General features: G+C 37.6%; 1 protein-coding gene across 3 annotated transcripts in view; it reads left to right on the top strand.

Annotated features, from left to right (window-relative positions):
* Lin7a (lin-7 homolog A (C. elegans)) overlaps window positions 1–26,387 on the top strand; it is a 145,715-nt gene that overhangs the window by 680 nt on the left and 118,648 nt on the right. Inside the window, exon 1 of one of the 3 annotated variants that reach the window (XM_013517946.1) lies at window positions 18,940–19,019. The exons of the other annotated variants lie outside the window; for them this stretch is intronic. Within the exon in view, the coding sequence (XP_013373400.1) occupies window positions 18,995–19,019 (25 nt within the window). The 5' untranslated portion in view covers window positions 18,940–18,994. Of the gene's footprint in view, window positions 1–18,939; window positions 19,020–26,387 lie in introns of those variants that run through there. 3 annotated transcript variants of the gene reach the window in all.

The following is a 26,387-nucleotide window of genomic DNA, read 5'->3' as shown; positions in this document are numbered from 1 at the left end:
CGGGGGGCGGCGCTGGGCAGCCGCGCCCGGGTCGGAAGCGCCGCAGCGCGGACGCCGAGCCTTTCTCTGCCCGGCTGTGCTGCTCTCCGCGGGGTCGCCCTGCTCCTCCGCCGGTAGCGGCGGTGGTGGCAACTCTCCGTGTCCCCCGCTGCGGCTAGGTGCCGCCCGGCTGCGGAGGGCGCGGGCACAAAGCGCAGGTTGGGCTGCAGTGTAACTTCGGCCCCGGCCCTCTGCGTCCTGCCCTGCGACTTGAATGGGGACACAGTTGGCTGCCTCCCTGGGGTCTCCCTGGTCCCGGGCGTGGGTGCTCCGCGGCGCTCAGGGCCTCCCAGGTGCGACCCGTGCGGGGTGCACCTTTCCCTGAGCGTTGCAGTTCCCGACGCCCAGTTCAGAGGCGCTCGGGTCCCGCGGCTCTGCAGAGAAAGGGCACCCGCTAGCGCCCGTCCGCACGGCCGGACTTGGGACCCGGGCGGCCATTTGGAAATGATGTGCTCAGAGAGGAAAATGATTGAGACCTTGTCCCTCTAAAATGTTTCTTTGGAGCGGATTGCGCTGGGCAAGGCAAAAGAGCATCCTGCCTTGAGTACAGTGGAAAGGAATGGAAGGTTTCTAATAGGGAGAGAGCTTGCATGACTTTCACTCAATCTGCTGGCTCCAGATGTGCCTGCCTGTAGCAACCCTAGTTGGAGTAAGAGTTGAAAAATTAAAAACAATTGATTTTCTGTTGGGAACTCTTGACTTACAGCCTAGAGGGTTAATAACAGTAGTCAGAGCTCAGAAATCCGTGTTCACCCCCCCCCCCCTGCATCATCATCTGCATTAAGCAGGACAAATCCATTGCCGGGAAGAACCAGGCAGATGGCAAGCTATTAGAAACTGTGGATGTCCCAAGTATTCCTGTTTTAATGTGATGTGCCCTTATATTTTCCTGTTACTAAGTCACAGTCATTAAACATCCCAAGTGAAAACTGTGTTAGGCAAGCTACAATTCCAAGACTGCATACCTGAACAATAGTATACCCTGCTACTGGTACTAATAGTAATACTACTAAGTATATTTTCTGGCGTGCCTTAGTTTCTAAGAGGAGATGCTATGCCAACAGGCCAAGATTTATTCTTAAAGTTTGTTCTCGTTCACATCTGAACTGGGCGTGCAGGTGTGTGCAGCGACTTGGGAAACAAGCTGCGTTAGGTTTCGACTGTGGGTGGATTTGAATGAATTCACCGGCACCTCACATACTCTAACCTAGGGGTGAGGGGTTATTGGCATTGCTGCTGCACATGAAGTCAATGTGTATGTATGTCTTTTTCTACCTTATTGTGATTGATGCCTTCATATGATCTGTTGATTAATTTCATTACATTGAACAAATGAGGAATTCTAAGGTAGCTGGAGGATACTTCTGTGGGTCCAGGTTGCCACTCTGGTACATACATAAGATGTCAGTTAACTTCTTTGGACCTTACACTCCCTGTGTGCCTTATCAGGAGCTTGGATTATTCAGACTTGGTGTAGCTTTAGCAGTCTATAATTGAATTAATCAAAGTTAGGACTCAGTGTGTAGTCACCTACTGGCAGGTCTTACGGATCACTCCTCTCCCAGGGTGCTTTGGTGGTACCCTTTGATGCGTTCTAAGTTTGCCCACTGCTTCAGTCTCACCAGAGCTCTTTATCACCCTTTGTCGCATTTGTTTTCCCAATGTGTGGAGCTCTTTGAGGAAGAAGACCATTTCTGAATTCATCTTTGAATTCTCGGTGCCTGCCATGATCACCGACTTGAGATGAGAAACTACTGTAAGTTGGTGTAAGTAAACTAAAGACAGCAAGAACCCAAGTACTACTAAACATGGGGATTTAGTAGTGAACTGAAGTGTGGTTCGTAGTGCTGCAAGATGTCAGCATTGGAAAAGATCAAATGGTGGAGATAGCCAGTGGTTCTCAACTTTTCTTTCCCCTGTTCACCTAAAGGAAGTTCCTTAGCAACAGTAGCTCCCTATAGCTGTGGTTTGTAATCAAGGCATGTAGCAGTTGGGAGAGGGGAGGAGGTAGAGAAGATCCTTAACAAAGCCTTCCCAGAGCATCATGGCAAGTCACAATCCATAATTTTAGAACAGCTGCTTTACTTTCCTAGTATCTTTATTTTACATCTAGAAAGCATAAAAGACAATTGAGAAGAGATGTTTTCTTAGTGGGTGCTTTGTGTTAAAATTGAATTCTTCATATTCAGTGCCCTTTGATACAGTGAATTTATTCATCTGGAATTTTCAGGGCAAGGTTTTAAGCAAACAAATCAAAGCTAGGGGTTGAAATTAGTATTTACACCTCCTTCAAGAAGTTATAAACTGAAAGATGTTCAGAAGTCCGTACCTTGCTTCTTGGGTTTTCTCTGGGAAGCAGGACTTCTCAAGATCCATGTTGGGGGGGCTGGGAATTTAGCTCAGCGGCAAAGTGTCTGCCTGGCAAGCGCAAGGTCGTGAGTTCAATTCCTGGTACCGGAAGAAAAACAAACAAACAAAAAAGACCAAAAAAAAAGATCCATGTTGGGTCCCAAAAATAAGCAAGATGGCTGAAGGTTTTCATGGCTCTATGCATATCCCAAACTGTTGTCCATCTGCCATGAAGACATCAGATCAACCCCGTGGAGGCCTCTGGGTCTGTTCATTCCGGTCCAAGTTCTTGACATACTTCACTTAACTTACTGAGTGCCTAGTAAACGCCAGCCTCTCCTATGAAATAAGTATATGTCGAGGCGTCGAGCAAATATAATTTCAATTTTTATGGTACTTAGGTCCTAGCAGGAAGGAGGAGATTAAAAAAAAAATCCTCCATACCCAAGCAACAATTCATTCATCCATCCCTCAATATTCATTTATCATCTATGCTATACAAGATGTTATGGGAATACTAGGAACAATGTTTCTATTTCTATGCTTCCTAAGAAACTAGTGGGGAAGACAGATAATCAGAGACTCATTCATTAGTTTGTCAAATAAATATCCCAAACTTTGTAAGCACCGTGACAGTGATAATGAGCAAAACTGCTAAAATCTTATGGGGTTTACATACTAGTAAAAGTCACGCAATGAACACGAACATAGAAGACTGTACATACTAGGGGCAAGAGATAAAACTAGGAAAAGAAGAATGGTAGGGGCTACCGTTTTAGAGATGCTGTTTTAGGACTCCTGTCAGGAAGGATTGGTGACCTTGGAGAAGAGCTCTGAAAAGAAGTCAGGGAGTTAATCTTACAGATGTTTGAGGAAAGGTACTCAGGAGGAGGAATTCATGGAAAGATCAAGGAAACTAGAGTGGAAAACTGAGCAGAAAAAAGAGGAGTGGGAGTGAGATGGATTCAAGGAAGTAGCCCAGGGCCAGATGATGTGAGTGAGTTATCAGTAGGACTTCAGGGGAGTGCAAAGCATGGAGTGCTCTGAAGAAAGATGTCACTGGGGTAAAGAATAATGGGGAAAGGTCTATTTCATTGTCACTGGACAAGGAAGGTTTCCTGAGAAAGCAAAATGTAAACTTAATTTTAAGGTATCGTATTCACAAAATCCTTAGGAAAGCATTCGGAGAGAAGCATTTACACCAAAACAGTTCACATTTACAACCTGGATAACAGCTGGTTAACTATAAGCAAAAAAATGATCAAAAATTAAAACTACCCGGAAATAATTACAGTCTAAGTATATATGCCATGGAAATCTACAGATCATTTCTTTTCTTTTTATTCTGTTTCTTTTTATTGCTAGGCTAAAACAGCACATATTATAATTAGATTTTCAAAGATATACTGAGCACTGTAATTTACATGTCACTATGCATAAATCTACATGTTGAATCCAAGTGGTCATAATATGAGATCTATTCATTTTCAGCCTAACATTTTATGTTAGTGGTCCAGAAAGTAGTACATGTAATTTGCCCTTGTGGGAAAGTGAAGATGCTGATAAGGAGATTAGCATGGAATTCTTCTCTTCTAGACTTGAAAATGTTCATAGCAACTCTGCCTGACACCAGTGATTGGTTTACCCACATTTTAATCTTTAAAACCAGGAATGACCTTCAGCTAAACTTAAGGCAGCAAAGCAGAATACAGTCTGTGATACCTAATACCTTCATTTTAAAGCACACAGATAGCTTCACTATGTGAAAGACTGACCATTTTGGGCACTTTCTTATATCTAGTGATTCCAACTCTCCTTCATTTTTCATTTCAAGGTCAAAAAGAAAAGAATTCTTCAAAATTTTACTTTTGCTTACCCTTTTCCTTTTAAATTTTTTTTTTTTTTTTTGGTTTTGGTTTTTCTCCGGTACCGGGAACCGAACTCACGACCTTGCGCTTGCCAGGCAGGCGCTTTTGCCGCTGAGCTAAATCCCCAGCCCTTTTCCTTTTAAATTTAAACCAAATGGCTTTTTAAAAAATCATGGCTTACAAGAGAATAAAACAAAACTCATGGAGAAAAAACTTAACATTCAAAACATTTCTAACAGTTAATTAAATTATGTAATTTGAAATATTTATTTATTTATTTATTTGGTACCAAGAATGGAACTCATGCCCTTGCGCTTGCTGGGTAGCTGCTGTGAGTGCTGACCTACATCCTCAGCCCTAAAATATTTGATGTCTAATGACATGATCAGTAGCTTAAACCTGTATTTAAGTGCATTTATTAGATGAAACACTAATGTTAGCATCATCTAACTTTTATGTAAGTTAAAGTCAGTTTGGATACCTTGTAAAAATAAAAACGGAAATCTTTCTTTCTTGGCATATTTAAATTGTAATTTAAAATATTGATTAAAATAATCTTAATGTGCCTTCCCTTTTTCAAAAAAATCAAATGTCCTTTAACAATTCTAAGATAAAACCACTAGCTTTTATTTTGTAGATTTCAACCTTATAGGAAAAAAACCATGAGCACAAAAATTGAATGCCAATGAGAATCCCATGGGTGCCACAGATTTTATAGAACTTGTGATACATTAAAATTTTTCTTTTTCTTTTCACTTTTCAAGGCATGCAGAGCATATTACTTCATGTATCTTCCAATTCAAGCCTTGGGCAGCCTACAGCTTTTCTAATCAGCTGCATTCACCAGTTTTTATAAAATCTGTAGTTGCTTGAAAATTGCTTTTGCTCACAGTCCAAGGGGGCTTGCCCCTTCTCTTATTCTTCATTAATTTTTTGAAATGAAAAAAGATAAGGAAGGAGGAAAGTAAAAATTAATTTTTTAAATGTTGTTTTGAAGATGTATGCCCCGGTGGTTTTGATTGGGGCAGGAAAGGAGAGGCTGATGGTACATTATTTTTCCTGTACTACAGTCTTCTTACATTAGCAGGCAGCTGTGTTTCAGAACACAAACATTAACCGCTTGCTGAATTCTCATATTTTCTGGAGGCTCCAATAAACTTTTATTGAACTTTTTTTTTAACAAATCAATATGGAGTTTTCCTTTCGTACTATACATTCACAAAACACTCTCCAGGAATTGGAATTTTGCCATATCCACCTTTCCATCTCAGTTGCTAAGAGAAAGTATCAACAAATGCATTTTGCATAAAAATATTATTATATATAGTTCTAAAATGTAAAAGAAATCCAGAAATAACACTTCCAGAAAAAGCAGAATGTCAAGTGGATACCTTCTAGTTGGCTGTATCAGCTGCCCAAGAACTGAGATGTATTTAGTGTGTTTCTGTCATTTACAAAATTAATGCTTTTGCTTCTGGAGTATCTTTCTGGAATCACCAGGGCCATGTACCATGTATTTAGGAAGGGAGAGGGAGAATTTAGAGAGTAATGCCAAATAAAATGGTGTAGTGGGTATTCGGGAGGGTGTTATGTGCTCAGAACTGTTGTTCTTGGAGACAGAAGAGAGTTCTTTCTTTAAGTCTTGCTGTCTGTCTGCTAGGATCCACTGTCTACCAGACCAGGGCCAGGTTGGATTTGTTTATGTGGGGCCAGTGCATGATGTTGCAGGTAGTGGCTCACTCTTCATATTCATTGACTGACTTAATAAATGAAAGGGAAAAGTAACGTAGCTGGACAAAAATAAAAAAAAATAAAAAAAATAGAACAACCTAAAATATTTAAAAAATGCTTGCTACCTTAGGCTTTCACTTTGTGTCTGCCTGTGTCTCTCTGTCACTGTTTCTCTGTCTCTGTTTCTCTGTCTCTGTTTCTCTGTCTCTGTTTCTCTGTCTCTTTTTCCCTCCCAAACTCCCTCCCTCCCTCTCTGTGCATATAAGAGCAAGCAGGATGCTCTCCAGAGCCAAAAACTGATCTGAGGTGTTTGTGTGCTGACATCCTCAGCTTTGTATGCATTGTCTACCTTCATCCTGCTGTCTTAATTTGTAAATTGCACCAACTAGCTAAAGTCAGAAGGCAATAGCAAACACAATTTTTAAATGGGAGGGGGCACTACAGAATTGTGCTTCTCCCCCACCCATGTACACACCAGTGCACATAAATAATCTACATTGCTTCATTTTTTAAAACCACAAATAGTTACTTTCTAAAACCACATATTGATTCCTACAATGCTTTATTTCTAATCTATGTAATAGAGAGGTTTATATTTTATGATTAGCTTCTACTAAGTAATGGGATAGCTGAATCTGAAGACTTCTTTAATAAAAGTAAATATGCCCAAAGTCTATTTTTTAAAAATATCATCCAGGACTGAAATTTATTTGAACTCACGACCTTGCTCTTGCCAGGCAGGCGCTTTGCCGCTGAGCTAAATCCCCAGCCCTGAATAATGTTCTTAAACATGATGAAAAACTAACAAATTCAGTTACAAGTGTTTCTCAACTAGATAAAATTGTTCATTGGGGTGCTAAATGGATGTGTCATGTAGCTTTAGTATTCCTAACTCTGAGGAACTGAATTTCAACCTAAATCCTACTAATCCCATCACCTTATTAACTGAAAACATAGATGAATGTCCAGATGCTTCCTTTATAGGCTGTATATTCCAGTCAGTTGAGAACCACTGAGTTCCAAGAAAGTAGGATAGTTCAACTTTAGGAAATAGTTTACGAAACTCTTTCCATCAACAGACGACAGGATAAAAGTCATATCATCTCAGCATACATTGATGAAGGCATGAGATGAAAGGTTATATTAATATGGATTTTGAAACACAAAACTTTTAACAAACTGTCATTAAGGGACTTCCTTAACATATGAAAGCTAACCATCAGATGCCAAGGGCAGATGTTAAATTTAGAGGTGAAGTATTTTTGCTTTAGTTCATGAGTAATACAAAAATGATTTAATCAATGTCATGATGAAAAATAAATAATAAAATATGAAACAAGAACTGTTAAAATTAACAATTTTAGATTACTTAGTTATCACCTCAAGGTATTAGAAGATATAACTGAACTTCCTAGGGTGATACAATTACTGATATTGCTGCAATCAGTAATATTACATCCAAATAATATTTAAATAACAATCTCATATTCAAATTAAGAAAGTTGATGGAAAGAGTAATTCATGATAACAAAAATAATGGAATAAAAACCTAAAATTAAGACTCTTGAATCCCTGATATGTGATACCTGTGATATATTTAGGGATGGGGGATACAAAGGCAAACAAGGGAAATTATTACATTCCAGTTAGGTGCTCATATTCCAGGTAGGATGGACAGACAAAACATTTAAATAAGTAAACAGACTTAAGTGCATAGAGCAGAAGGTGCAGGGGATGAAACTACATAGGGAAATGGGACTGAGAATGTCTTCCATGGTGAGATACTGGAAGGACTGTCTGAGGAGCCGACACTGGAGCAGAGACTACCATGCAAAGATCCAGAAGAAGAGCACTTTGAGATGAGGAATGAGCAAGTGCACAGGTGATAGCCTTAGCGGGTTCCAGCAATGGGAAGCAAGAGTTGGAGCATAGAAAACAAAGGGGAAAGGAACAGAGGATATTGAATGGTGGTCAGGTAGTAAGAGTTTTTTTACAAGATTGTTGTAAATGTTTACAAATGAGATAATGATTGGAGAAAACTCGAATGAAAACTATAAAGTGACATTCCAGGCCTACTTGATTCTAGTTTTGATTGTATGGCATGTCATTTCTAGAGTATTGTCTTGTTTGGAAATCCACATTGTGCTTTAGAAACATGCACTCTGGAGCCTTACTGTCTGCTTGGAACCCTAGCTTTCTCTACTGAGCAGCTCGAGAATATCCATAAAATTTATTTGTTTTGAGTCTCAATTTTATAATCTGTAAAATGGCAAATGGTAAAAATAGCACTGAAGGCACTGGGCTGTTGATTTAAATGAATTAATGTGTGTGAAGTTGTTATGGTTCAGACCTGGAATGTCCTCTAAAATTCTGTGTATAGACGGTGATTGGGTCTTAGGAGCACTGTAGCTGACTTGCTGTTAGGAAGTGGGACCAGGTGGGTGAGCAGAGTTTCACCTAGAAGAGTGTCTCTCTTTCTGGCTCCTCCCGGCTCCTCCCTTCTCTCTGCTTTGTGGCCATTAAGAATTGAGCAACTTTCATCCACAGCAGGCCCTTGCACCGTGCTGCTTCTGAGTCTGAGCCTGCCAACCATGAACTGAACTTCTGAAACTTGTGAGCCAAAATAGACCTCTCCTCTTTAACTTATGGGTATCTGATATTATGTCTCAGTAACAAGAACGTGACTAATACAAAAGGCTTGATGCACAAGAACCACTCCATAATGATCACTGCAAGTCACGTGATCCTACACTACTGCCAGGGGCAGGGATAGAGAATGTTTGCTCCTTTTGGGCTACAGGAAGAGGCAGACACCATCCTTGTTTTGAGATTCAACAGAAGCAGAAAGCATTTAGAGTTGCCTGGAGGTAGAAATAAAAAGTTTCCTGCATATGTAGCTAATGTGCCAAGCTACTCTTCCCTCCATATCACCTGTTTCTGAATGCTTCTATACAGTTTTTAATGATTCAGTAATAGCACTTATCACAGGAGCTAGAAATTTTTCTTTCGTATAGCTGCTGCCCTACAAAGCAAGTTTACCTTTTTATATTTATCCTTGTATACGCATTGCTGATCTCAGTGCTTTAAAGATAAGTGCTCCAACACTTGCTGAATAAATTAGTACTTTGTCTTCAAGTAATGAACAGTTTCAGGGCCCAAAAGTAAGAAGCTGAGCAGAGGTTACAAAGTGGCAGATTTTTATTCAAGAAAACAATTCCTACATGTGTCTTGTTCAGAATTAGGATTGATGTCTTCTGGGAATGGATAAACTTCCTATTCCTAGAAATTGTACAGGAAAGAGATGAATGACAAATTGTAAAATGAATTACAAAATGACTCTATGGTTCATTAACTGTTTAGAACAAGAATTAGGTTTTGTGTAGATGTTTCATGGTATGGTTTTCTTAATAAAACCAATCATAAACAGATATCTTAAGCGTACTACATAGTTGTATGGGGAAAATACAACAGAGTGTTTCAGGGCCCTTTTTTTAGCTCTGTTCAACTGACAAGCCTCACATGATGCTGAGAGAATCAAACAGGTGGCTGTTGGAAGTAGCAGATTATGTCTGTATCTAGATGTCTGGGTCCCACTCAAATCAGTTTCTGCTCCGTCCTAACCACAGGGCCTTGACCGGTTACTGTCTGTACATACACTTGATCTAGTATTATACTCCTCCAACTTTAGTTTTTCTCCGTAAAATGGAAATTAACAATAGTATCTACCTCATCAAGTTGCTGTAAATGTTAACTAAATGTGTGAGTGCATGTGTGTGTTTGTGCGTGTGTGTCTAGAGCATCACCGTGTTCTTAGTAAGTGTTCAGTAGGATGGGTTATCCCCTCTTCTCCCCAGGAGCATGCATTTTCTCCAGCACAATAGATGAAAAGTTCACAGGCTTCGCATTTATGTAGGTATGAATTTGAGTTGCAGTTCTGCCTTTACATTCTATGGAAGTTTACACTATTGCCTATACTTTCTGCATATAATCTCTTCCATCCTTTTATAGAAATAATGAGACCCATTTTTGTATGGCGATGCTTTTGTTTGATTCTTCTTTCTTTCACTTAATTATTTAAAGAAAAGCAACTATCAGCTGACCTACTATGTGTCAGGTAGTGAGCAAAAGGATAAGGATACAATTAGACGTCTAGGGAAGAAGAAATATATTAAGCAGATAATCTATGCAAAAAATATTTTTAGTGTTACAACAAAAGCTCACACGCATTGAGCATTTACAACATACAAGACACTGTGCTTGTAGTTTTTTATATTTCATCTTGGTTAATCCTCATGTGAACCAGATAAGGTAGATATAATTACTATTTTTGAAGAGTTGGAAATTGAGGCATTAAAAGGCTAAGGGAGATTGGAGCTTAGTTAGGTTGATTCTTGGGACCTTGGGCTTAATCACTCTGCTGCCAAGAGCAAGTGCCCAGGTGTGCAACATGCCCTGAGGGATGTGAACTTGTAAGGATCAACGGAGGCAGAGGTGCTTGTGAAAGTTTCAAAGAACGGACAGGTGGGAGACACACTAGGAGGGCATGTTGCTGTGGGAAAAAGGAAAGAACCTTGCCCAGTGCTTATAAATGGAAAGTACATCATACCAATGTTAGTATAAATTAAATAATGTTTTGTGAAAGTGTAGCATGATTACTGGAAAATGGCTTTTGGTAAGTGATTATGAATGTTTTTATAATGAGTATTAGTCTCTTAATACCGAAAGTGAAAAAATATATAGGAGTATAGCAGCACCGTTGTGTTTCTTCTTCCCAAGATGGAATCCTGAAATGAGAGACAGTAGCTATGACCTTCAGATTACCTTTCAGTGATCTGGAAATACAGACAAGACTGCTTTATACATCTGGAATTTTGAAAGGCTCGTATAAGGGAGTGAAAAAGCAAAAGTAATAGTGTAAAAAAAAAAAGCAGTAATAATACCCAAATTCCCATTCCCTTTGCCTCCAAGAAAAAAGAGGAAAAGAGATTTGAGGATACAGCATTACCTGAAATTTCAGACTTAAGGAGAAAATTGCGATTTCTTCAGGATTAGTTCTAAATCTCCTGAAGGGCATAAACACACTCTGTTTGCCCATCATTGTTAAAATACCTGCTTTGGGGTTTTAGTATGGATTTTGGCGGCCCAAGTAATATATTTGTTTAGCAATAACTGCGCAAGAGGTATTCTACCAAAGTAAAACTTACAGATATCTGAAGGTTACTTCTTAAAGCCAAATATTTTTAAACAATTTTTAACCTCCACATGGAGAATTTATTTGCTTTCCTTCTGCAGCACAGTGTATGTTCTGTATGAAATGTTTTCATTTTCTATAAATGAAGTGGAAGATAGCATAAATAAGTCAGTAAAGCTTAGTGTACATTACTGAAGGAATGCTGAAATACCTATGTTGATAGCTCAAAGGACAGCTTTGCATCACTCTAGTTTCTCAGACCTATTTTAGTTATTCAGGTTGACAGACACGTGGCTTCGGATGAATGATATATTCTGTAGCTGCACAGATGTTAATTTCTACTGATGTCGCATTTTCCAAATACTGCCCTTTGGACATTCCAGTGATTAAGATGAGTGTATGTCATAGGTTAATGATTTTTGATATTCCAAAATGCATGCATTGGAGTTGTAATCCCCCAAGCTGATGGTAGTGGGAGGCAATATTTTAGGGAGGTCATGAGGTTTACATGAAGTCAAAAGCATGGGCTCCCAAGACTGGATCATTGCGCTTACAAGGGAAGGAAGAAGAGAACAGATCTTTGTACTTCTGTCCTCTCTCTCTTTCTGTCTCTTGCTGTCTCTCTTGCTCGCTGTCTCTCTCCCTCTCTGCCTTTCTCCCTCTTTCTTTCTTTCCTTCACTCTGTCCCTTATTGTCCCTCCCTCTCTCCTTTTCTCCCTCCTTTCCTCTGTCTGCCCTGTAAAGACAGAATCAGAAGGCTGCCATCCATAAACCAGAAGAGTGTTACGACTATGTAAAATGTGCTGGCACCTTGATGCTGGAAGTCTCAGCTTCCAAAACTATGAGAAATAAACAGTTCTCTGCTGTTTAAGGCACTGAGTGTATGGTGCTTTCGTACAGCAGCCTTAGTCCATTCAGGCTGCTATAACAAAGTATTATGACTATGTACTGTAAATATTTATCTTTCATAATGGTAGAATGGGGGAGTTCCAAGGGAATTCCAAGATCAAGGGAGTGATAGATTCAGTATTGCATTGGGATATTTCCCCTGGTTCATAGATGTGACCTATTTTATTAGGGCATCAATCCTACACTATCAGGCCTTTTAATCTTCATGGTTGCATCTTATCCCAGGTATCCTACCTCCTAATATCATCAAAGTGTTGATTAAGTTTCATTTCAAAATATGAATTTTGGAGGGAAGCAGGCATTCAAACCGCAGCATGGCTGGCGTTGACTAAGATAATGTTGTAATAGTTGTGTGACTCAACAATCCTCTGTTTTAAGTAGCTGAACAGATCAGCCATAGGCAAGACAACTGTATATGAACGTACATGAAAGTCTGCCTCTTTTCCCGCTTACTTTCATATATTCCTCTCTGGGCTTAGAAACAGACATCTTACATGGACTAGCAAGCTTTGAAAGCTTTTCCTTTTGGATCACTTCCTGTCTATTTTTGGAGCTTTAAAAGAAAATACATTTAATATATTTTTTAAAAAGTGTCTCCTGAGTATATTTCAAGGTGAGATGTTTCTGTTTGTAAATTACACATTTTCCAAATATAAAAGAGCTCTAATCAATTGTCTTACTTTCAAATAATACATTAGTGATCAAGTAATGATGGAGGCCTTTGCTTATCTTCCTATATGTCTTTGTTTTATTATTTGTAGTGGTGGCTACAAATTTTGAGATTGTATATTTTTCACTTATCAAAATTTTCCTTAAAACAGTATTATTTATATATGACTATATACTTCCTGTTTCTTCCTCCCATCTTGTGTGCTAACATTGTACTCAAGGAGGAAACTCATAATTTATTGTTACTAATTTTGGCTTAAACCAGAGGTCACAGGATAAAGTTCCCAGTCAAAATCTAACTTGTGACTTAAGAGTGCTTTCTAGATTCTTTAGTGATTTAAAAACTGAGAAGAATAATGTTTTGTGACACATGGAAATTATAATGCATGCACATTTCCATGTGCATAAATAATATTACTGGGACACAGCCATACACTTTCTCGAAAGCTGGCTTCCGTTACAGGTTAATACTTTCAGTCATAGGGTGACTAAACTCACCGTTTTGTCTGTGAAGACTACATTTTTACTAACTGTATGGTCCTTTACAGGAAAAAAAAAAACTTGTCAGATTCTGTTCATGAAAAGTTAAAAGATAGAAAAGAAAAATGTATTTTATTTGCTTCCTGTTTCACCGCTTGAGGAGCTGCCCCCTCCGATTTCTGTCTTCTCCCTGCACCTGTGACACAGGCTTTTCACTCTTTGCCCGCTGTGTTTCCTCAGGGCAGGCTGCTGTTGTTTCGTTACTTGTTACTTAATAGTCTGGTGGTGGGCAACAAAGGGGTTCCACTGCGCAGCCTCAGTCTTAAGAAAACCCTATGTGCCTGAGTCTCGGGAGTGGAGCTTTTCCAGTAGCTGCCTCTCTTCAATCTGCCGCACTAAAATCTCCCTCACATTAGAGGGTCTTGTTTTGGAAGGACGCCTGTCACTTTGTAGGGGCAGAAACCTCTAATGCTGCTGATACAGGATTCTGGAGCCAGGACAGCTTGCTGCCTCCTCTTCCCACCACAGCCCTGGCATAGAGGGTAGTTCTTTTCCACCTTCCCTCTGTGCTGATGGTTCCTCACCTCTAGTCATCCAGCTTGATCCTCTGATTTCCAAGAATCTCCAGTGAAAGCTTGGGGAAATGTTCTGTGAGTGCTTCCCAGTTTCAGAGGTGAGGTGGCAAACACTTGTGCTAGCTCTCAATTGGCCTTTTATCAATTTGTTAAAAGTTACCCAGTTTTATATCAGCCGTATCTCCTCTTCCCATGTGGTGTCACAGGTGAGTGACCTCATCTCTGCTCAATGGCATTTATATTGTCTTTGTTATTACAGTTTTGCAAAACTTTTAGCCCATTCTTTGTGGGCTGAAGTTTGTCTTGCCTAGTAGAGAAATTGTGTTCTCAGTTCGGAAGACAGATTTTGAAAGCATGATTTTGCAGCCTGCTTAATTTTGGGCATTTATTTTCACATCTGAGCAACTATTTGCTTATGCGGACTATCTTGTTATGTTCTTGCTCGTATTTCAAATTAAAATCTAATTTAGAGACTAATTTAGGCGAATCAGTAGTATGGCAGACGGAACTAACACGGAACCTCTTCCATTACAAACATCAAGATGTGCCAGATATAATTTAACAATTAAAAAGTTATCTATACCTGAGATTGCAAATAAATCTCTAAGTGCCAGAAATTAAAAGGAAAATAAAGTTTGGGATGGAGTGTGAGCTGACCCAAAGATAGCAGAAGAGGGAGGGAAATTTCTTAAAAAGGCACAGGTGATCTAACACTTAGAAATAAACACCATAGGGGCCAGGGATATAGCTCAGCAGCACCAGGCATTTCTGGCAAGCCCAAGGTCCTGAGTTAGATTCCCGGTACCCAAAAAAATAAAAAAAAGAAAGAAACCCCATGGCTGAGAGGGGCACTAGAATTGCAGAGGAGACATTAGATATTCTCTATGCCCATAGGTTCAATTGTGTCACTTAGCATAAACGCTGTTCAGGAAACTATTGCTGAGAAATTTACATAAAATGAGTCCTAGGCAAGTGAATACTAGAGGGGGTAAAATAAAAGACAGCACACTTAAGAAGCATCTGACTACATTAGTTCTCTCAGGACAAACAACCTCTGCCAAAGATACGCTTACAAATAAACATTAAAAACACATGAGATGGAGATTATAGTGAATCAGTTCACACAGCAAGCCACTGCAGAGATGAGTCCTGTGTTTCGGCTGGAGACAGAAAATCAGAGAGAAGGCATGTGTGGCAAGATCTTGCTATAGAAGAAGTCAGAGATTATAAATACATTTACAGTGACTATAACCATAGACTGCAAAGACGTGGAACCTATAACGAAAGGACATTGCACAGAAAAAAAAAAAGTATATTCGAAAAGGTTACTCAAAAATAGGAGGAAAGAATGGTGGAAGATGCTTTAAAAATAAACTAACATTAAATTTCATGCTAACGTTTTAAAAACTGAAGTATTTCTATACTATTTTTCGTATACTCACACACAGGAAAACAAAATACATAGCTCCCACCAATTTTATTTTAACTGATATTATACTATAGCTTTATTTCTGAAATGACTGTTGAATTTCAGAGGAAGCTATTATAGATTAAGCCTAAAAACAGCCAGATTTCTGTTTAGCTTTGATTTTTTTCTGAGCTGTTAATCTGATTATCCCTTGCATTATAATCGTCCTTGTCCTTCCCCTGTCCACATTCTTAACATGGCTGGGCTGCCGTGTTTTGTCTAATGGGGTCCACGTCTTCCTTGCTAGCTTCCCTTCTCACCATTTTGCAAGACTGATAGTTTGAGTTCTTTCCATGTATAAGACACATATTTCTCCTTTTGAATTTTTGGTTCCCTAGCTTGGAACACTTTGTCCTCACATAATAAGTTACCCTGAACTTCATTCAAACTCCAGCCATCTCCTCAAAAGTGTTATCCCCCGTGTCTGAGCTGAGTAGTCAGTCTCCCCTCGGCTCAGCATGCATCATTCTCTATCCCAAATCAGTTTGTTTCTGTAGCGTTTTCACTAACTAACCGTGTGCCCCATAGTTATATGTATACAGCCTTTCTTCTCTATTTTTCTGTCTCAGTTGCCTAGAACAGAGTCTGATACATTGTAGATGTTCAATAAACATTTGCTGGGTGAATGAATTCAGGCTCTTCACAATGCGGCTGTCCTTGGGAGCGTGTTCCTCTCTCCCTTTTCTTCACTATTTCTAGCAAAAGCCCACTTGTCTTCTAGCATTTGGGTTTCACATTCCTAAAGAAATCCTTTCTTGTTCTCCCAGGCTAGGCTAATCACTCTGCTCATGCATCACCCAAGAAACAGCACTTGAGCGCCCACCGTGTCCTAGCCCTTATTCTGGGGGTGGACACTGTCCCCACCTTCCTGAGCTTGATTTCAAGCAGCATGGGTGAGGGGCAGACAGCGGTGAGTAAGCACGTAACTACATCATACTTGATGTCATTACAGTTGGCATGGAGAACCATGGAGGAGTAGGGGAATGAGAGGGACAGGGAAGCGGAGGTGGGAGCTGTTCTTTTATACAGCAATAGAGAAGTACTTCTACATAAAATATTTTTAAAGGTAGTCTTTAAGGAAATGAAAAGTTACCCATGAGTATAATTCAGGGAAAATGGCCTAGTCATAGGAAATTGGAGGTGTAAATATGCCAAAGAAGTAATGTTCTAAAAGTGTTGGAGGAACAGCAAATGGCCTCACATGACTGGTGCTGAGTGGACAGGAAGGGTAGTACGAGCTGAAGTTGGGGAGGGAGTAGATGAGTCTGAGGCTTTCTATTTTAAAGACTTTCGTTTTTCCTCTCAGATACTAATGCACAAGTGATATTGATTGATTGATTGATTGATTGATATTAGGAACGAAACTCTGGTCCTTGTGCTTTCGAGGCAGGTACATGTGCTGCTAAGCTATATCCCCTGCCCCAAGTGAGATTTTTATAGAGTAGCAACATGCTCTGGCTTATGTTTGAACGAGCTCATTCTCCTATGTTGACCACAGGGAGTAAAGCAGAGAAAGGAAGAATTAGAACGAAACTTTCCATAATCAGTGATGTTGGTGTTTGGGGTTAGGGGAGTAACAGGAAAGATCAAATAAGTGGTCAAATTCTGGATACATCTGGAAGAGTTAGCTAGCAGGAGTTGATGAAAGAGTGGATACAGAGTGTGTAAGAAAGCAGTTGATGATGAATCAAGTGTCTGGCCTTAGTGTCTGAAAGAATAAAGCTTCAATTTACTGAGATTGGGAAGACTATAAGGGGGAAAGAATTATAGCCAGGAGGAGCATGGGTTTGAGACATGCTGTGAAATCTATTAGACACCAAATGAAAAGGCTGAGTTGATGGCTGTATATAAAATTGTGAAACCCAAGAGAAAAGTCCAGGATGAAGATATAAATGCAGGAATTATCAACTATAGATGACATTTGAAACCATCTGGGGATGAAAAGATGTGAAGTTTAACGACTCAGCGATTGGTAATTCAATATTTATAGTTTGGAAAGGTGAGCCAGAAGGAAAATCAAGAGTGAAGATGAAATCCAAGTAACTGAGCACTGTAAGAAGATGAGAAGGGGTGTGTGTGTGTGTGTGTGTGTGTGTGTGTGTGTGTGTGTGTGTGTGTGTGTAGTGCTAATAGGTGAGGTAAGATCTCATTTGGGCATTAACCTCGCACCTACCATTGCAGACACTGTTAGTGGTCCTGAAGCTTTGTTGAAATACTGTGTAAAAGTTTCACTGTGCTAACAGAGGAAGGAAACATATATCAGGGACAGTTTAAATAATTTTTGGAGAGGTATTGCATTACAAATAGCATAGAAATAAAATAGCTAAAGGGAAATTTAATATTCAAGAGGCATAAAATTTCTTGTCTGTAATAATACTAAGAACTATACCTGTGGTAACAAACTATATTGTTGACTGTTTTATGCCTAGTCCAATGCGTGGCCCAAAGCAAATGCTCATTTACGTGTAATTTTCATTTAAAATTATAACATAAATTGCTTACAGTTAAATATTTTCAACAGATGTTGCTCTTCATTTTAAATTGGATGAGAACATGTTAATATGGGTAAAAAATGAAATGACAGATAATATTATCATTCCTCATCTACTTAGTATTTCTCCAGCTGACTCAGTTATGTAAGTTCCACACACCACCTTTATTAAAGAACAAATGTGCAATAAGATAAATCAATTTGTTAAAACTATGCAATACAGATAGTTTTAATATTCAAAAGCAAGTTTGTACAAATCATTAACCCCCCCAAAACAATATATTTTTCTTCAACAATAAGAGAGAGTATCAGAAACCATTCAAAGAGATTCTCCATAGCACCATAGTTATATGTGAAAGATCACTTCATTGCTGGGTGACAGTTTGTGCTTTTTCAGTGCAGCGCATTTCTTTGAAATGAGGATGGAAAGTTGTAGTATAAAGGATGCTAACCTTTCACATTTGGAGAGCTATAGAGTCAAACGAAGTCATGAAAGAGAAGGAAAAACATATGTTGCAGATGGACGTGCTTAGCTTTCAATGAGAAATTGAGTGGGAATTCAAGGGAGATGAATAAAATTATCTGAGTTACATATTTATTAACTAATGTGAAAATTAGTTGCTACATGTATTGAATATGTTGAAAGAGTCAATGTCGTAATATTATTCTGGTTACTTTGAATGAAAGGACCATAATAAAATAAATTAGGACATATTTGTTTTACAAAACTAGTAGATGTAGCCTTGAGTATACTTTGTGACTCTCTAAATGGCATGGATATGCAGACCATGAAGCTCTTTATTCAAGAATCTTATTATTCTTTGTAGAAGTTGATAATTTGGGGCTGCATTATTGTGGTAATCTGGATGATAGGAGCTGAATTTAGAAGAAGTTCCGAAAGTGGCAAGGAAGGAAGGATATTAATGGTGTACTTATTGCCTAATGTGTGGTGGAAATAAGGAAAGGAACAAAAGAAGCATGTTGGTGCAAAAGGTGACAAAGTTAGCTTACTACTTAATGAAACTTAAGATGCTGGGAGACAACTGCTTATTATTTGTGCTTCTACTAGGGAAAAGTGCTCAAGATGGAAGCAGATTTCTGAAGCATAGTTGTCATATTGGTAGAGATTAACCTCAGAGCCACTAAAGCATGAATTAAGGACACTGAAGCTGCAGATTTACTTTAGGATAAAAAGTATGATACAGCAAAAATATACATATAGGAATGTTGTGGCAACAAGTACTTGAAAGTAAGTACTTCTTGTTTGATAAACGTAATTATCAGTATTCAAATTGAGATATAAAAAGAAAGCCAAGTGAAAGATCTGCCCTGCATATTCATTCAGCAAGGCAATAACGGGTGATGCCCCCTTTCCAAAATCCTGACGTACTTAGGATGCCTGAGCAGTCCTTGCTTTTTGGCAAGCTGGAATCTCTCACGGCTTAGCTTTCCTTTCCTCCTGTGACACTGCTTCACAATCCACTGTGTCCACATCAGGAAGGCGAGACTAAAATCCCATCTGCTCTCCAGCATTCTCACGGGTCTTCCCTCTGTACATTCTTGTGAACCCCCCTGCTCAATGCAGCAAGTGTATCTGAGGACCATGCTTATCAGCACATGCAGGTATGTGGTGGAAAGTATAGGAAGTTATAGAATGGTTGAAAGGCTGGAAGAATATCATCACCAGAAGCAAAACCTTTTAAAAAGTCAGAAAACTGAGATTGGATCTAATGCAACACAATGATGTCCCTTGTTGTATTTATATTCTTTGCATAATTAGGCCCTCCTGCCTTTCTGTGCAGAAGGAAATTCATGCAGCAGAATATGTAGATGCATTTTCAAGGTCAGGATGCGGAGTTTGGAAGAGAAATACGCAGCAGACGGAAAGCTCATAGGAAAATTAAGTCAGCCAGTTTTTCCCAGATGGTCACCCGTATACTGTTTTTTGTAGCTTATGAATTAGGCGCCTGTGTGTTCTTCAATCCACTCCCTACCAGGTGAATTCTTGCATTTGTCATTTGGACTGCAAATAAAAACAGCAAATCCTGGTTCTTTCTCTCCAAGAAGCTCATATGTTTTATTCCTATTTTTGCTCGGATTTAAGTTACTAAAATGTGTTAAAGTTCCTAGAATGCATATTTCAGTTTTATAGTTCATCAGCTTATTAATTTATTAGATGATGCAATAAAAATGCGGGCATAATATGCTGCACTTATGTGATTGAATCCACAGAAAGAATTTCTCTTTGCACTTCTGTGCAGACTGGCTTGGGTAACCTTTAAAATCTGTCCAGTTTTAAAATATCTAGAGTGTGTATTTTATATACAGTGTATTTTTAAAAGGAGATCGATGAATAATGAGAAAAATAACCATACTGATTTCCTTTTTAATTGACTTTAAAATGTTTCATGAATCTGAACCTCTTTTTAGATATGTCTTCACCCCTATCTCTATATATAGAAGAACATAATGTCTTTTATATAAACAGTGATTTTCAAGTAAACAGTGTGCCTTTCTTAGTCACTGCTTTCAAACTTCTTTGGCATTTGAGTTGGCATTCTATTATTGAAATGTCAGCTAAAGACAGGAAGCCATTCCACCTATTGGTGCTTCATAAAGCAGCAAAATAATTTTCTTCTGCGTTGTTTACATGAATTAATATGTATTGACAGAAGAGGAATTCCTATGGAGGTTATATTCAATTTTTCCTTATCTGTTAGAAATACCCCTGAGAAATATAATAGAACAATGAATACATTTAAAGCATTAATAAAATGTGGCAAAGCACTTGCATCTGAGTTAAGGTATGTTATTTATGTCTAATTAAAGAAAAGATACATATAGTAAATTATAGCAGGAGTGGTTTGTGTTCGTACCATTTTAAAAAAATAATGCCTTCCAAATGGAAACTTACTTATACATGAATAACTTGCCTTGTATTTTTTTAAAAGTGAATTAAGTGCTGGGATCTTATGTTGTTCAAAAGATAAAACAAACCTAAGATTATTTTATTTCATCTTCTCCCAATTGGAATAAAACCAAGCTACTTATTATGAATTCAAAGTGTTGCTGGGCAAGGAATTTTGAGATTATTGCATTTGCTCAATTGCAGCTGTATCAATTAGAGTCCACTGACTCATGAACTGGGAAAGGTAGAAGTCTGATTCTGAGGAACTCTGCTGGTCTATAAGATTATTCTTCTTTTCATTTCATAGGAAAATATCAAACTTATAATGAAATAGAAGGTTGCTGCATCGGTTTTTGAAGAATTAATTATTTCATCTGTAATATTTTAATAAGGCCTCATGCATATATTCTACTCAACTTTCAAATGTGAATTTTGTGACACTTCATCAAAATTACCTTAAAATGTTTTTCTGATGCATTTGCATGCACAGAGATTACATTAGGATTACAAAATCACTGAACAATCTTTTGCAAAGTTTATATTTATTAGCACTGAGCCAGCAAACATACACCAAAATATTTCCTTCGTGCTCTAGACAGGTTTTCCTTTTTGTTCCTTTATTTATTCAATAAATATTAAATGAGTATCTGCCATGTAACAGTCTTTAAAGTGAGTATCCGGGAAGTAGAAAAAATGGTCTGTGCTCTTGGTCTCATGGAGTTTATACACTAGGGCACAGAGATCATAATCAAATAATGGTAGTGGTAAATATGAAATTGGAAAAATGATAGTACCATCAAGGAAAGAAACAGTCTATGAAAGAAAATGACATACAGTAAGCATTTATTGATAGTACTTAGTATGTGTTGCCTGGATTTATGAAAGAAGAATTCAGTGAAAAGATAACATGCAGAATATCCTAAAGAAAGATTTCTTGCAAAAGTGATGTTTGACCTGAGATTTGCAGCATAAGTTAGTATTCAGTGCTAAAGAGTGTAAGAAGGTATCTTAGATAAAAAGAAAGATCATGGCAAATAAAAAAGTGAGAATACGGTAAAGATTCAAAGGAGAGCCTGGTGCTCTAAAAGCAACGGAGAGCCATTAAAGTGTTCTAAATCGGGAAGTAATATCCATCAGAACAGTGTCTTGAGAAAAAAAAATACTCCTTTTGGATTGAAAATAGATTCTAAAATGAGCCAAAATGGAAATGAAGAGATTAGTTGAAAGAATATTGCAGTAGCCCAGGCAAGTGACAATGACTGAATAGATGGATTCTCAAGACATTCTATAAAATGGTAAAATTAACAGGGATACAAATGAATTAGCTATGGAATACAGTTAGGAAAGGATTACCCAAAGATAGCTACCTATTTCTAAACTGCATAGAAATGTCTGGATGAAGGAAATATTATTCTTCAAAAGACTAATCTAGAAATGGAAAACTTGGGGAGAAAGACCATAAATTGAAATTTAAACAAGTTAAATTTGAGATGCTTTTGATACTCCAGAAGTGATGCTATGTAGACTACTGTGTCTTGGTATCTGGGCTGTAGAATACAAATTTAGGCTTTAGATTTTTTATATCACAGTAGTTATAAGGTTAGTAGTACTTTTGGGGTGTAACCAGCTCCTTCTGTAAAAATTGAACCTCAGATACTTATTGATCATTTGTATCTCCTCTTTTGAAAAACGTCTGTCCAGTTCATTTGCCTATTTTTTGAATAGATCATTTAGTTTGGGAGGGATGATATTTTTGAGTTATTTATATGTTCTATATAGTAGAATATCGGAAAAGCAGCCAGAAAACTTTTTTCCACATCATTCTTCACTCTGTTGTTTTGCTGTGCAGAAGCTTTTTAATTTGATGCAGTTCTATTTGTTGATTCTTCATACTGTTTCCTGTGCAACTGGTGACAACGTCAAGGCCTCAGTGGTTTCAAGCATTTCCCCTTAGTTATCGCCCAGCAGTTATAAGGTTGTACCAAATGTTCATCTTTACCCATTAAGGCAAGGTAAGTCAAAAGGACTCTGAGATTCCATCTGACCTCATTCAAAATCGTTATCTGTCAAGAACACACACATTCACACAAAAAAATGCTAGTGAGAATAAATGTGGGGAAAAAAAGAACACTTCCATATTGTTGGTAGAAATGTAAATTAGTACAGCTGCTATGGAAATGAGCATGGAGATTCCTCAAAGACTAAAATTAGTAATTCCATTTGACCTCGTTGTACCTCTCCTGGGTGTATTCTCCACAGTTAAAGACATCAGACTGTAGCGATACATGCACCCTCATGTTTATAGGAGTGCAATTCAAAATAGCTAAGTCCTAGAAACAACCTAGGTAAACATCAGCAGACAAATGGATAGAGAAAAGATAGATGACACGAAACAAGGAGGTAGACTTTTTAGGAACGGGACAAGTATGGAAAGAGAGGGGATGGAAAGGAGAGGGAAGGGAAATAAAAAGTATTAAGATATGATATGTACATATACCAACTCACAATGAAGGTGTTATCATTATGTATTGCAAACATATGCTAATAAAAATTTATATATCTGTATATATATAATACCATTCAGCCACACAGAAGATTAAAATCGTGTCACTTGCAGAAAAATGGGCGGAACTTGAGTTAGATGAAATATATCAGACACAGAAAGTTAAATATCACATGGCTCCTCTTATATAAGGAACCTGAAACATTCATAAATAAATGAAAGTAAAGCAAATGACAGATGATAAGAAACAAAAAGGCAGACTTTTTTGAGATGTGGAAGGACCTCAGGGGAAGAGGAAAGGCTGGAGAGGGTAAAGTGATTGAAAATGATCAATTCTATACCCGTACTAGTCTCCCCAAATGAATGTAACTATGATGTATTACAAATAGGAGCTAAGATAGATAAATAGATAGATAGATAGATAGATAAAATTATTTCAATTAAACACTTTAACCTCAAATAATAAGCAGCAGTCATTGGACAAAGGTAGATAGATTATTCCTAAGAGAATAGGCTCTAAGGGATAGAAGAAATTCTGAAAGTGTAATAACAATAGGATACCAAGTTAAATGATTTTTGGGTCATTAGATAAAGAAGAAAGAAAAGGTAGAAAGGTAAATATACAAGAGCTATTGAAAATAGGAGTGATAGTGGGCATCCTTGACTTGTTCCTGATTGTAGAGTGAAAGTTTTCAGTTTTTGACTATTTAGTGGGATGTTGGTTATTGATTTGTCATAGAAAGCTTTTACCAGATGGAGATAAAGACTATCTATCCCAATTTGATAATCATGTTGGTTTTGTCCTTGGTTCTGTTAATATGGTTTATTATATTTAACTTGCATATGTTGAATTTTCCCTGCATCTCTAGGATGAATCCTACTTGATCGTGATGTATAAATTTTTTGATGATTTGTTGCATTTTGTTTCCCTGTGTCTTATTGAGGATTTTTGTATCTATGTTCATTAAGGAGATTGGCCTGTAGTTCTCTTTTGTGGTTGGGTCCTTCTCTGGTTTTGGTATCAGGGTAGTGCTTGCTTCCAGGAATTACCTCAGGAACATTGCTTCCCTTTTCATTTCATTTAAAAGTTGGAGGAATAGTGGCATTAGATAATAGTTTAAATTTTACTTACATCAGACTGCCCTCTTGTTGATCAGATTTTCATTCTTATAACAAAATACCTGTGATAAATCCATTTTAAAGAAAAGAGGTTTATTTGAACCCATAATTGTCAAAGTTTCAGTCCATGAACAATTGGCCTTATCACTTTGGGAGTGTTATGACACAATACCTCATGTTGAGAGTAGGTGGAGGAGGTGGCTTGTTTAACCCCATGGCCTGTGCAGTAAGAGAGGAAGAGTCTGGCATCCCATCATCCCCTTTTGAGTGCTTACATCCAGCAATCTCAGACTTCCTCCTAGGCTCACTTCCTAATGTTCCACCACTCTCCCAGAGTGTGACAGACTAGAAGCTGACATGGGCCTTTGGGCGACACTATCCAAACCACAGCAGTCCTTATACAAATAAAATTATAGTCATGTGGGTGATCTTGAAAATAATTTATATTTTCTGTTAAACTCTATGTAAAATGGAAAGATATAGACATTATCCATATTATGTATGAAACAGGAAGTAGAAAAATATGAGGCTATGTTGTAAGCATATTTTTGGTATCATTGACAATTTAGAAAATAATGATGAATTCTTTCATAGACACAGGCAATGTAATTTGCTCAAAAACAAATAGATTGTATCTGTTTTTAAAAATTGATGAGTTTGTTGTACCAGTTAGACTTTATTAGAGGAACAGATTTAATATAAAATAAAAAATAAATCAGAAAAGTAGAATAGAATAAAATATATATATTTATAAATAAAATACAGGATTTAGAAGGTAGGCTCACAGTGGCCAAACAGGAAAAGGACCTAAACAGACATTTCTCTGAAGACATGTCACCATTATGGAAAGTATTATGAAGGTTCCTTAAAAATTAAAAATAGGACCAGCATATGAACCAGCACTTCCACTGCTGGGTAGATATCCACAGGAAAGGAACTTAATATGTCAAAAAGACATTTGCATTTCCAAATTCAGTGCAACATCATTCACGATAGTTAACATATGGAATCAACCTGAGTTGATAAATCAAGGTAAATGAATATCAACACTGGATAAATGGACAAAGAAAATTTGGAGTAATATTCATAATGGAATACTGCTCCACTTTTTTAAAAAAAGGAAGAAATCTTGTAATGTGTGACATCAGTGAATGTCAAGGACATTATATTATATGAAATGATCCAGGCACAGAGGGACAAATACCTTTCACTTATAATGTAGAGTCTGAAAACATGGAACTCAGAGAAGCAGACAGCAGGACAGTGTTTAGAGAGAGCTTGGAGGGAGAGAAAGACCTGGGGGTCTAGGGATACAAAAGCAGTTTGATAGGAGAAATAAGTTCAAGATTTCTATTGTATAACAGGTAACTATGATTAGTAAGAAGGTATTACATTCGTGAAAATTAATAAGAAAATAGATTTAAGTTTCCTCACCACAAAAATTACGTGAGATGAGGTGTACGTTGATTGATTCTGCCTGGCTAATCCATGGTATGTGCGTGTATTACAGGATCATGTCATACATCATAAAAGGTGCGATGTTGAATCAGTAAGTAAATACATTTTTTCAATAGACAGTTTATTTTTAATCTAAAATTATTCAGTTAAATTATTTTGAATTATATTTGTAAGCACACTTGAATTTCAGAAATTATTGATAACCTTAAAAGCATACACATTATAAAAGACTTTTTTAAGCAGAAAAATGTCTAAATTGTAAACTGAAATTCTTACCACATGAAACCAGATATTAACTTATTTTGTAATAGATAGTCTGGTTGGTTTTTGATAGTGCTTAAAATTTATTCAAATATATGATATAACTGTACTTCCATTTAAATGTCATTTCATTAGGTACTATTAGTTTGCTATACAAATGAAGCAAGTTATCAAACAATTCTTTTTCCTTCTTTTCTATTCCCAATATTTGGCTTACAAAAGAAACACCAATAAAGTCTGACAAAGCAATTCCAGATTATCTAAAATAGTAAGAAAAAATTCATTAGTTTATGATTTTTTAAACTTAAAATCTTAAGCCATCTTTTAGGTTGCTAGATAATAATCATATTCTCAGTAAAATACATGCA

Source organism: Chinchilla lanigera, unplaced genomic scaffold (assembly GCF_000276665.1).
Source record: "Chinchilla lanigera isolate Chin_1 unplaced genomic scaffold, ChiLan1.0 scaffold00004, whole genome shotgun sequence".
NCBI lineage: Eukaryota > Metazoa > Chordata > Mammalia > Rodentia > Chinchillidae > Chinchilla > Chinchilla lanigera.
Note: the sequence above shows the minus strand (reverse complement) of the source record. Positions and strands in the feature narration are given on the sequence as shown.